This window comes from Otolemur garnettii, unplaced genomic scaffold (genome assembly GCF_000181295.1).
Source record: "Otolemur garnettii isolate 467f Iridium unplaced genomic scaffold, OtoGar3 scaffold00109, whole genome shotgun sequence".
In the NCBI taxonomy this organism is placed as follows: Eukaryota; Metazoa; Chordata; class Mammalia; order Primates; family Galagidae; genus Otolemur; species Otolemur garnettii.
This window is the reverse complement of record NW_003852504.1, coordinates 5,968,682-5,982,039: the sequence shown is the minus strand read 5'-3', so window position 1 is coordinate 5,982,039 and position 13,358 is coordinate 5,968,682. Positions and strand designations below refer to the sequence as shown.

At 41.4% G+C, this 13,358-nt stretch overlaps 1 protein-coding gene and 1 non-coding gene across 4 annotated transcripts in view; both read left to right on the top strand.

Annotated features, from left to right (window-relative positions):
• Window positions 1–13,358, top strand: part of GPC3 (glypican 3) — a 491,643-nt gene that overhangs the window by 39,104 nt on the left and 439,181 nt on the right. The window contains exon 2 of one of the 3 annotated variants that reach the window (XM_003796960.2): window positions 2,163–2,276. The exons of 1 other annotated variant lie outside the window; for it this stretch is intronic. In XM_003796960.2, coding sequence (XP_003797008.1) covers window positions 2,163–2,276 — 114 coding nt within the window. Of the gene's footprint in view, window positions 1–2,162; window positions 2,325–13,358 lie in introns of all 3 variants that reach the window. One more of the 3 variants, XM_003796958.2, reaches the window with a different exon arrangement.
• On the top strand, window positions 820–904 carry TRNAI-GAU. Its single transcript is given in 2 exon segments — window positions 820–857; window positions 869–904. It is a non-coding gene; the product is annotated as a tRNA-Ile (tRNA).

The following is a 13,358-nucleotide window of genomic DNA, read 5'->3' as shown; positions in this document are numbered from 1 at the left end:
GCATAATGTTTTTGAGGTTGATCAATGTGGTAACACGTATCTATTGTTCATTCCTTTTTATAGATAAATATAATTTCATTCTATGGATACACAAGTTGTTTTCTCTTCCTTTGTTTTATTTTCTCTATAGTACTTATCACCACTTGAAATTATGTTTATTCTTTTATTTGTTGTCTCCCAGAATGTAAGCTCCATGAGGGCAGGGACTTTGCTTTATATGCTTTTTTTTTTTTTTGGAGACAGAGTCTCAGCTCACAGCGACCTCCAACTCTTGGGCTTAAGTAACTCTCTTGCCTCAACCTCCCAAGTAGCTGGGACTACAGGCCCCACCACAGCGCCCAGCTATTTTTTAATTTTAATTTTAATTTGCATATGCAACAGAAGGTGGAGCTGTCTGGTGAGGTTAACTGGCTATGAATAACTGAAGTACTCTGTTGAGGGAGGCTGCAGCTAGTGCTCCTGTGGGGCAATTGGTTAGCGCATGGCATTGATATCATAACATTGTTGCCAAAGTTGTGAGTTCAAGTCTCACCTGGAGCACTTTCTTCTTTTTTTTTTTTTTAAGAGTGTCTCACTATGTCACCCTAGGTAGAGTGCTGTGTTGTCACAGCTCACAGCAACCTCCAACTCTTGGGCTTAAGCAACTCTCTTGCCTCAGCCTCCCAAGTAGCTGGGACTACAGGCCCCTGCCACAGCACCCAGCTATTTTTTTTTTAATTTTAATTTTCATTTGCATATTCAACAGAAGGGGGAGCTGTTTGGTGAGGTCATGCGGCTATGAACAACTGAAGTACTCTGCTGAGGGAGGCTACAGCTAGTGCTCCTGTGGCGGAATTGGTTAGCGCATGGCATTGATATCATAACATTGTTGCCAAGGTTGTGAGTTCAAGTCTCACCTGGAGCACTTTCTTCTTTGTTTTTTGAGAGAGTCTCACTGTGTCACCCTGGGTAGAGTGCTATGGTGTCACAGCTCATAGCAACCTCCAACTCTTGGGCTTGAGCAACTCTCTTGCCTCGGCCTACCAAGGAGTTGGGACTACAGGCCCCCACCACAATACCCAGCTATTTATTCTATTTTAATTTTTTTGCATATGCAACAGAAGGTGGAGTTGTCTGGTGAGGTCACGTGGCTGTGAACAACTGAAGTACTCTGCTGAGGAAGGGTACAGCTGCTGTTCCTGTGGCGGCAATTGGTTAGCGCATGGTATTGGTATCATAACATATTGTTGCCAGCGTTGTGAGTTCAAGTCTCACCTGGAGCACTTTCTTCTTCTTCTTTTTTTTTTTTTTTGAGACAGAGTCTCACTATGTCACCCTGGGTAGAATGTGTGTTGTCACAGCTCACAGCAACCTCCAACTCTTGGGCTTAAGTGATTCTCTTGCCTCAGCATCCCAAGGAGCTGGGACTACAGGCACCCACCACAACACCTGGCTATATATTTTTTGTTGTTGTTATTGCAGTTATCATTGTTATTTAGCTGGCCCAGGCTGGGTTCGAACCCGCTACCCTTGGTGTATGTAGCTGTTGCCATAACCACAGTGCTGCCAGCACTGATCCTGCTTTATATGCTTTTAAAAAAGATTTTTTCTATCATGGTGCTTGGTATGTATTAGGCACCAAATAAATATTTAATGAATAACTTTTATGTTGCTTTAGAGATCTTTAGTTGAAATTATAGCAATAATAACATAGCTTTGATATGATATTGATATTTTTGATCATTTATCCTGAAAAAGCAACATTGAGTTGGCCAGATACACATCTCATTTGGAAATTGTAACTGGAATTTTGAAAATTGTTTCTTGGTTGTCGTTTAGTTCATAAATCATAATCATAAAAAAATGAGTTAAAAGAGTGAAGATTGATCTTTTAACATACAAATTAAATATTGGTGTTCAATGATACGTATTTGGTGCTATAAATTAGTTTATGCAGAATTTATGAGTCAAATCTAGGCAATTAATTCTGATGGTTATTCAAAAAGAATCTGTCATAAGAACAATTGTGAGGAAGCAAGGATTAGTTAAGATAAATGCTATTTTTGAATAATAAGATTTTACTACATTTTAAAAGATATGCATTGTTTTGCCCTATTTGTCGTGTGTGTATGTGCGTATGTGACATTTTGCTTACTGAAACATGAAAACCTTGTTTGTTTCAGGATCAGATTTGCAAGTATGTCTCCCTAAGGGCCCAACATGCTGCTCAAGAAAGATGGAAGAAAAATACCAACTAACAGCACGATTGAACATGGAACAACTGCTCCAGTCTGCAAGTATGGAACTCAAGTTCTTAATTATCCAGAATGCTGCGGTTTTCCAAGGTGAGTTCTGGGGACCATTTTAGGTGTACTGCTCAATGACATCATTATTTGAGAACTGGGCTTTCAAATGCCAAATATAATTGATAAATTACCATTCCAGAATTAATGCTTGATATAAAAAAGCCTCCCAGTGAGAGATTCTGGTTAAAGAAAAACAGTGTTGAGAGAAGCTTCATTTCAGGTTTTGGCAAGGTGGGCAAAACATCATTGTCCAAGGATGTTCTGTTTATTTGTATGTAAAGGTTATAAATCTCTGTAGAAAGAGTAAATAATGCTTTTTCTCAGCTAGTCCATTAAGGCTTGTTTAAAAAACAAGAGAGGTTTCCTTAAATACTGAGTCCAGTTTTCTCCAGGAGTGAGTTAGATATATCTGGAATGTACATGGACTCCTTCTGACCACTAGGACCATTTCAACGTAGAAGAGAGAAAGTGGCTTGTTGGCCTGATATTTTCGCATTTGTGTGAGTGGTTACCTTTCTTCTCTTTGTGAATTTCAGTTCTTATCACACCTATGTATGACTGTGAAAGAAGCTGTTGTGGCATTGTCAGAGTGGGTTAAGACCTTACATTTTGCTTTGCTAACTTGTAGGACTATCAGAGCAGGATGAGGAGTACCTTTCTCAATTCAAAGACCCAGCTAGAGAGACGATGATGATGGTGGTAATGATAGCAAGCACCTATATAGCTCTATGTGCTAGGCTCTCTTTTTCAGTGCTTTACATATATTAATTCATTTAATTATCACAGTATACCTATCAGTAGGTATTAGGTATTGGTACTCCCATTTTATGGATGAAAACCTAAGGGACAGAGTAGTGAAATAACTTGCCCAAGGCCACCCAACAAATAAATAAATGGTGAGAGCAGGATTTGAACCCAGGAAGCCTGTCTCTTAGAGTCTACACTTTTCACTACCTTGGTGGGCTGCCCCTTGTCACTGGGAAAATTGATTACGGATATCGAGGCTTTCTTCTATGCCTCTTCAAGTAGACAGAATTAGCAGCCTTTTTCTTGCCCCACAAAGGAAGGATTGGGGGTCAGATAGAAAAATCACACTTCTGACTACTTGACATTGGAAAGCTTTAGATTTATGGCACCTGTACAAGAATTAACCTCTTTGAGTTATAAGGTAGGTTGATTATAGCTTATTTTGTGTGTTATAATGAAATTCTTAGAATTAGCTAAGAAAATTATTCAAATTAGCTAATAAGGCATACATTCACAACAGTTTCTTGTGTCAAAGCCCCAGGGGATGTAGGTTGATTATATGAAATGTAATATATAAGCTTGAAGTATTTGTTAACCTATTTATGCAGTCAGGCTCTTGTGAAGAGTTTGTTGAGACTAACAATTTGGTGATAGGATGAATAATTTAGGCTGATTTTAAAAATACATGTGCCATTCATGTACTTTTTAGATTGGTTTTGGAGTTAACTGCTGGATAAAAGTGGGGTGACAAGAAGTGATGTGACATGAGAATTGAGTTGAAGCAGAGAGTCATATCAACTCTTCAGGGCATCCAATTGCCTCTTTAGAATGGAATATTAGTGATTCGTTTCATTCCCAGAAAGCCAAACTCTCAGTCATTACCTTCACAACCATTGCCTGGCTGGAGAAGGGTGGTAGAGTGATCACACTGCTTTGCTCACGTGTAAAGTAGCAGACATTGCTGTCCAACCGAGGGCCTGGCGTGTCAACATTCATGTCTCTGCCCAGTCCTATACTTTGCATACTGTTTCCTGGGTCCAGAACAACATGATGCTAGGAGAGAAAAGAGATTCTGCCAAGATTTTGATCGGATTAGCTTCCAGATATGGCTGCTGTAGCAAGGAGGCCAAGCGCTAGTCTTGTGAACAGAGGGAAGAAAGTGGAGGCAGCACCTACTAGTTGTCTGTCTGTCTGTCTGTCTGTCTCGCACACACACAGAGGAATATACTTTCTTTCCCACATTGCAGAGATAGGTAGAAAGACAGCCCTAGCAAAGGAATACAGCGAAAACTAACTGGTGTCTGAACTTGTTATTGCTACTGCTTCTGACTCATCACCACATCCATTCATTCTTTTATTTTGGTTCACTCCCTTTTCTCACTCTTTTTCTGCTTCACTTTTAGAAAAAATAAATCCCATAAGAAAAAATAAACTATGGTCCCAGACCTCAAGGCACTTATACTGTAGGTGGGGACACATTGCTCCCAAATCCTTTCAGTAACAAACATTTGGCCAGAAGCCACTACAAGATGACTTATTATTAGTTGCTGAGAAAAAGAGAGCATCTACTCCAGTTTTTCTTACCATTATGTATTATTCCAATGACTTGAAATTGGTGGACATAATTGTGTTTTTCCCTAAAATACATCCCATCTCCAAGATTCTGGTAGACCAAATTATTAAGAAAATTGCTTTAATACTTCACTCATGTGAAATTTGATGTGGCAGCTTTTATGAGCTATTTTCTCCACCACATGAAGTTGAAGAAAGCTCATCTTGATCTTGGCCTAGATCCACAGTCTCTTTAGGATTCCTTCACTAGTCCACATTGGGGGTATTTAAGCAACGAGTGCGTTCTGCAAATATTTGCCCAGTTCTACGAGCAATCCTTACTGCCTTGATTTGGATTTTATGTCTTAGTTTGCAGGAAGCCTTTGCCCTCATAAATGAGCCTGGGGCCCTTTGCTACAGTGGTTGGAGTGCTCTATTGCTAATGTTGTTTTGATAATGATTGAAGCATTAAAAAAAGTTGTTCTTTATTTTCAATCTTTGCAGTGCCTCGTTTCCCAAATTTAATTTACTTAGATGTGCTTAGTAAAATGGGGCAGCACATTTTGTTTCTGCTTAATTAATTCTTTTTGAAAAACTCCACTAAAAGTAGATTTTACGTTCTCTTTCTCTTTTTCTTCCCCCTTACCTTATAATAATTATGATGATAGTAATGATAATGGAGATTTATTTAGTGCCTACTATACAGTGCTTACTTTTACATAATTATCTCATTTAATTTTCCTAGCAGCCCTATGAGGTCTGTACGGTAATTATCTCCATTTTACAGATGAGGAAACTCTTTGATGCCACAGCTTCTCTAGAACCATCCTTTGACGTGGCTTTCCCTGTTCTTGGTGTCCTTTATATCAAATGAAATCAGGAAGTTGTAGGATTTGTGGTCCTTGTGAAGAAAAGTGGGATAGAATTTTGAAATGTTCATCCTATCTCCACTACCTCTATAGCACCTTCAAGTCTTACGTTCTCTCTTCTTTGTAGAATTTCCTTGTGACTTTCAACCTTTTAATATTAGGAAATATTTGGGGTAGGTTCTGGTCTTTTCTGAATGTTGGATGATTCTAGTCCTCCTTAAGGTACCCCTGGCGCTGGGTGATAATAGACTCTTTGGTGCAGCAACACTTCGCTTTTTCTGGAGGTTGCTTGTCCTACAACTTGAACAGAAAGGAAAGAAAAAATGGTGGTTCAGCAGAAAACATCTCTGCACACCCAAACCTCCACAGAGCCCTTGCTTGTATAGTTGGGTGTCGACTTTTCTGAGAGATCTTTGGGTCCTTGTTTAGAGCCTACTGATGTTCTAAATTTAGGCACCATCATTATAAGCTTGAGCTTCTGGCTTTCTGGTCAGTAGTAGACACACAGTTAAGTAGAAAGATTATAGAAGACTGTTAAGGGGAGGTACATATGAGCAGCAAGAAGTTGGAAGGGACAGTAATGGTGGAAGTCCTAAATATGGACTCAAGAACTCACTAAATGTGGCATTTGGGGGCATCTAATATAGGGGTATATCCCTATGTGCCTCAGTAGCCTCTATATGAATTATTATAGTAGGTCCCATGGTTTATGTTCATAATGATGGTTGTGAGTCAGTCAGGACAGATCAAATTATGTTCACTGTCCTTTCCTGAATATTTCCATTTTAAATGGCTTCAAAGAATTTTTGGTGCTTAAGAGCAATGGAGCGGGGTGGCACCTATGGCTCAGTGAGTAGGGCGCCGGCCCTGTATACCGAGCGCGGTGGGTTCAAACCTGGCTCCGGCCAAACTGCAACAAAAATAGCTGGGCATTGTGGTGGACGCCTGTAGTCCCACCTACTCGGGAGGCTGAGGCAGGAGAATCGCTTAAGCCCTGGAGTTGGAGGTTGCTGTGAGCTGTGACTCCACAGCACTCTATCAAAGGCAATAAAGTGAAATTCTGTCTCTAAAAAAAAAAAAAACAAAGAAGACCCCCCCAAAAACCCTTCCCCCCCATTAAAAAAAGAAAAAAAGAGCAATGGATCCGCCAGACGGGAGGAGGGAGAGGGATGGGGGTTAGGGTGTATGGCACACCTCTTGGGGGTGGTACACAACTATAAGAGAGACTTTACCTAACAAATGCAGAATTAGGGTGTAACCTAATTCCTTGCACCCTCAATGAACCTGAAACGATAATTAAGAAAAAGAGCAATGGAAGAAACACGAGACTTGGAGTTAGAAAATCTAAATTTGCTACACCAAGGACTTTACCTAACAAATGCAAACATTGTAACCTAATTGTTTGTGTCCTCATAGTAATCTAGATCTGCATTATGAGCTTTGTTTTGGGGTCAGCTCTGTAGACTCTAGTTGCCTCAATTTTCTTATCTGTAAAATGGGGATAAAATTAATGTCCTGCTTATCTCATAAAATAGAGATAGCATATGTGAAAGTGTCTTGAAAACCATAAAACACTTATAAGCGTGTATTATCTACACAGCTCACTCACCATTTCACCCCGGAAGGTGCCAAATAAATGATGCATCATCATTATAGACATTAACCTAGACAAGGCTGGAGTTCATGATGTACTTCAACAACTTTTGCCACATATAGATGATACATCCAGTACAAACAGGTGAGGGAGTATTTAGGGAAAAGACCCTTTGAAAATGGGGTTTCCTTTATGCACTCTTAGATGTGAAGCTGTGTTGTTTGAAAAATCAATACTGCCAGGAGCAATCCTTTCTTCAACTTCCCAGAGTTCCTCTTCTGGCCCTTACCTGGTATATTTCACATACAAACAAGTGGCTAGATTAGGAAGGGTTTGTTGTGTTAAGGCCATATTTTAATTACATTTTCTAGTGCAGACTATCATGGCAGAGGGTAGGAAAAGGTAGGTCTAGGTCTAGAGATTGTCAGTTTGATCCTCACCCAGTGTAGGCAGGCTTGCTATCTTTTATCTGCTTTCTATGGAGATGAGAAAGACGTCTCTGAATGGGGAGGAGGCCAGAGTGCTTCTGGGCTGCTTCTGCTACTCTTCTCCCTTATTTTTTTCTTTCCATCAGCTCCTGGTAGTTTTCCTACTCTTTTCTTTCTTTTTTTCTTTTCTTTTCTTTTTTTTTTTTTTTGAGACAGAGCCTTACTTTGTTACCCTCAGCAGAGTGCGATGGTGTCATAGCTCACAGCAACCTCAAATTCTTGGGCTCAAGCAATCCTCTTGCCTCAGCCTTCCTAGTAGCTGAGACTACAGGCGCCTACCACAATGCCTGGCTATTTTTAGAGACGGGGTCTCGCTGTTGCTCAGGCTGGTCTCAAACCCGTAGCTTAGGCAATCTGCCTGCCTCGGCCTCCCAGAGTGCTGGGAGTACAGGCGTTCCTACTCATTTTTGTCAGATTTCTGTCCCTCCCACTCCCCCTAAATAAAATTGACCTTGGTTAGAACACCCTTTTCCATCAGCTCAGAGCAATTTCTCCAGTCATTTCTGCTTGAAATAACTGTTTAGGGACATTATTCAAGCAAAGCTTTTTTCCTTCCCAGTTAATATGTGACTAAATAATTCCTTGAATGTTGATAAACATGTTTTGGAGATTCAATCATTTGTTAATTTAGTTTTTATAATGTAGCAGGGGTTTTAAGTGAATCCTGAGCCATTTTTCTCCATTTCACAATTTTTTCCCCCTCACTAGCCTGACAGTTCTGCCCACGCTCCAGCTCCATGCAGGCTGAGCCCCACTGCGTCCCCTGCTCAAACTGCCGGCCAGTCTGTCACAACACTTTCTTCATTGAAAATAATGTACAGGAGAGAATAATTACATTGATGTCTAATCAGAACTTAATTCATTTGCCAGAGCTAAATATAATAGCATTAAACTGAATAGAAGAATTTTAGGAACGCAAACCATGACCACGAGTGAGGTTATATATCCTCAAAAATGTAAATTATTAATCAAACCACTCATCTGTACAGCAAAGCTCTAGTAATCCCATTATAAAAGGGTGAATTTCTCATCAGAGCTCAGAAGATGCTGGCTTTAATTAGGGGACTTTTATGGCATTGACTCAAAGACATATTTTGGTTACAAAGTTTTAGAAAAATGCAGTTCTTTAATTATTGGTGTTATTGGAAAAACAACAGGGAACTGGGTGTTTAAAGCCATTTTGGTTTCAAACTAAGAACTCTTGGATTCAATTCGGTTTCGAAATTCTGTGGCTTTAGTAGAGCCAGAGGCTGGGGGAGTTATAAACCTTTCCTGTGCCCTCTATTGATTTAGAAAAGTCAGTCATTAGGCTGAAAACTGTTTAATAAAAAGAGCTTAAAAAATGACTCAGCTTGCTGGAGGTGACTCTTCTGGGGCCAACTGTGAAGTGAGGAGATTATGTAGATGAACCTTTTTACCAGAGCCCATGGCCTTTGATTCAGTAGGGCTCTGAATGCCTGTAGTCAGCATCACTGCCTACCTTTCTCACTGGTGGGCTCAACAAAGCAAATTAAAGGATATGGTCCCTGCCCTCTAGAAGCTTCTAGGAAACATACCACTTTTGCCTAGCGTGATTCCTCCCCACCCCCCAACCCCACTGTATTTGTTTACTTTCTGAAAACATATGTTCCTCCTCCTCCTCTTTCTGTCTGCCTGAGTTGCAGTACCTGCTATCGGAGTAATGAAGCATATGTTTGAGAGACTCCAATTCTCCTGTCGGTAGAGTGGAGGTAGAAACAATTTTCCTCTAAGCTGGAAGTGGCCACGTGGAAATTCAAAGCACCTTTTCTTCTATTGACCATGAGATTCTGAGATACACATTTGTACTCCTTTTCCTTCACTGCCCCTTTCAGTCGGCAGGTGCTATTTCTTCCTTCATACTTCCTCAGGTCGTCTTCCCACATTCTGTTCCCCTCAGCCCTCTCTGGGTCTCAGTTGTCTCATTTATCACATTACAGATGCCTTCTGATTTTAGTTCCTCCTCTGGTTTCAGTTACACGTTCCATCAGCTCACATTCGGCCTACTAAGCAAAGGCACAGTGGGTTTCACGCTTCCCAGTTCAGCAGTGGATATAAGGATTGAGAGTGCAGGCTGGAGGGTGGGCAGCATTTCAGCTGGGGTTGAATGAGGTGGGGGTAGGCAGGCTGGTGTGGAGAGAATCAAGTTGAAGGCTTGGATGAGGATTAGAAGCCTCCTTTTCAAACATATACTAAGTCAGTGAGAGATGAATGGTTTAGTTTCTCTGTTCTAAAGTATGTTGTTAATATTATCTCATTTAAACCCTACAACCACCCAATGAGGTGAATTTTTTTTTTCTTTAGAGACAGAGTCTTACTTTGTTGCCCTCGGTAGAGTGCTGTGGCATCACAGCTCACAGCAATCTCCAGCTCTTGGGCTTAGTTGATCCTCTTGCCTCAGCCTCCTGAGTAGCTGGGACTACAGGCACCCACTACAATGCCCAGCTATTTTATGTTGTTGTTGTTGCAGTTTGGCTGGGGCTGGATTCCATCCAGCACCCTAGGTATATGGGACTGGCACCGTCACTGAGCCACAGGCGCCACCAGGGTGAATATTTTTATTAGCCTCATTTTACCACTGATAAAGTGGAGGCTTAGTGAGATTAAGCAACTTATCTAAAGCAGCATGGCCAATGAATGGTGGAGACAGGAATTGAACCCAGAAAGTACAGCTCCATAGCCTGTGGCCCTAACACAGGGCTGTATATGTTACCTAGCCTCTGTGCATTTTGTTTCACAGTCATGGACAGTCTCCTCAATTCTAGCTTTCTTCCTTTTTTTTTTTTTTAAGGCGGAGTCTTACTTTATCACTTTAGAATACAGCGGTGTCATGGCTCACAGCAACCTCAAACTCTTGGACTCAAATGATCCTCTTGCCTTAGCCTCCCAAGTAGCTGAGACTACAGGTGCCCACCATAATGCCTGGCTAGTTTTTAGAGACTGGGTCTTGCTCTTGCTCAGGCTGGTCTCAAACTCTTGAGCTCAGGCAATCCACCTACCTCAGCCTCCCAGAGAGCTAGGATTACAGGCATGAGCCACTGCACCCAGCCCTCTAGTTTTCTTTCTTAGAAGAGATTTTTTTTTTTTTTGAGACAGAGCCTCAAGCTATTGCCCTGTGTAGAGTTCTGTGGCATCACAGCTCACAGCAACCTTCAACTCCTGGGCTTAAGCAATTCTCTTGCCTTAGCCTCCCAAGTAGCTGGGGCTACAGGCGCCTGCCACAATGCCCAGCTATTTTTTGGTTGTAGTTGTCATTGTTTGGCAGGCCCAGGCCAGATTTGAACCCACCAGCTCTGGTCTATGTGGCTGGTGCCTTAGCCACCTGAGCTACAGGTGCCACTCCCTATAAGAGATTTTTATTGTCTTTAATTAGAAAACATTTACTGCAGCGGTAACTAGCATGTTTTAAGGCAGTTATTGTAGGAGATTGAAGTAGAAAAACTACCTCATGCCAACCTTTAAGAAGCTCAAAATTCAGAAACCAAGATATTTATACACAAATAACTTGAGTACAAGAGAAATGCTGTATGAAAAACTTCAGCAGTTTTCTATGGAGAGTAGGGATGGATCTAGGTTTTGTGGGGCTAAAGCTTTACAATTTGGGGGTTCTTTTTAGGAAAAAATAATATCAAATTAAAAATACAAAATGCCTGTGGCTCTTTTGGGAGAGAGCATGCAAGTGTGGGTCACTGTGCTCTGACTTTCATTAGCTTCACAGGAAATTGACCTCTATATGGGAGTATGAGGATGGAAAAAATTAATTCTAACTAGAGGACAAGAGGTTCTTGGAGAAGATTGCCTGTATGAATTCTCCAGATAGACATGGCTCTTGATCGGAGAGAAGGGCAGGTCAGAGAGTTAGGTAAATCAGTACACATCTTCTTCTTAATGAAATTCAAACTCAAATTATTAATTGCCTATTAGGTACTAGCCTTTCTGGACTGCCAGACTAGCCCTATAATCTCTCCCTCAGCCTTCCCTTTTTTTTTTTTTTTGAGACAGAGCCTTAAGCTGTCCCCCTGGGTAGAGTGCCGTGGCATTACAGCTCACAGCAACCTCCAACTCCTGGGCTCCAGCGAGTCTCTTGCCTCCGCCTCCCAAGTAGCTGGGACCACAGGCGCCTGCCACAACGCCTGGCTATTTTTTGGTTGGTTGCAGCCGTCATTGTTGTTTGGCGGGTCCGGGCTGGGGATTCGAACCCGCCACCTTAGGTGTACGTGGCTGGCGCCTTAGCCGGTTGAGCTATAGGAGCCGAGCCAGCCTTCCCTTTTGAAAGGGCTCAACACGCAGGAGAGAAGCAGAGGGACATAGTGTGACCGTCACGTGCTCTGGCTTCAGGTGGGCTGGGGTCTAAGTCCTAGCTCTGCTCTTTACTTTCCTTGTGAACAAGAGCAAGTCCCTTCCCTCTAAAGAAGGTTAAATCAGGAGAGGGCTGTGAAGAAGCCAGCCCTATGTTGGCCCATAGGAATCAAATGCATGGTAGCCATTGTTTTTATTCTTTCCTCTTGTTCATTTATAAACATAATTGTATATGAAGTATACTATCTTTGCTTTGTGGTATTGAATGTTACATATTTAATGTATGTACATTTTAAAAGTCTTTTTTATACTTTACCATAACTGTAATTAATGTAAAAAAATGCTCTTATATACCCACTCATAATCCTGTTATTCAGAGATAACCTCTTGTAATTTTCTTGTGTTTTCTTCTTTTCTATGTGTGTATGTTTGTGTGTGTATTTAAGATTTTGTAGTATACAGTTTCTAAATGGTCCTTTAGTGGTCGGAATGAGTTAATGTAGCCTCCTCTAGATCTAACCAACAAAGGAGACTGATTCCATTGAGTTGCATAAATAGAGGAGGGAGAATAAAAATGTTGAAAGGCACTCACAATGCTTACGATGCTCCCCTCCTTTGGTTGACGTTTTTTAGCATGAGTTCTGGACTCAATTAATTGAGATATAATTGCTGGATTAGAGCAGGGTCTGATCTCTTCCTTCTGCTAAGAGTCTTCTTGCACTTATCAAGTTTGCAGTGGTACATGAGTATGTGTGCTTATTTGATGTGCCTGGGTCTCCTTTACTAGAGAATGAGCTTTCTGTGGGTGGGCCTTGTGTCTATTCCACTATGCCTCTGTATCCCCAGTTAAGAATAGTAGACAGTCAGTAAATGAATGAACACACACACACACACACACACACTCTGTCTCTCTCTCTCATAAAAACTGTACAAGTTGTATTCATAGAAACCAATTTCCAACTCGTCCCTTTCCCCTACAACCACCACTATGACCAAATAGAAAAGAAAAGACAGAACCAGTTGCCCGTAACATTTACTTGTAGGTTTTAAAATCTACCTAGATAGATGTAAATATCTTTTTTTTTTTTTTGAGATGGAGTTTCACTCTTTAGCCCCAGGCTAGAATGCTGTGGAGTCAGCCTCGTGCTCATAGCAATCTCAAACTCTTGGGCCCAAATGATCCTCCTACCTTAGCCTCCCAGGTAACTGGGACTATAGGCATGTAGCACAATGCCCGGCTAGTTTTTCTATTTTTATTTTTATTTATTTATTTATTTATTTTGGAGACGGAGTCTCAAGCTATCCCCCTGGGTAGAGTGCCATGGCATCACAGCTCACAACAGCCTCCAACTCTTGGGCTCAAGCGAGTCTCCTGCCTCAGCCTCCCAAGTAGCTGGGACTACAGGCGCCCGCCACAATGCCCGGCCATTTTTTGGTTGCAGCCATCATTGTTGTTTGTCGGGCCCAGGCTGGGGATTCGAACCTGCCACCTTAGGTGTATGTGGCT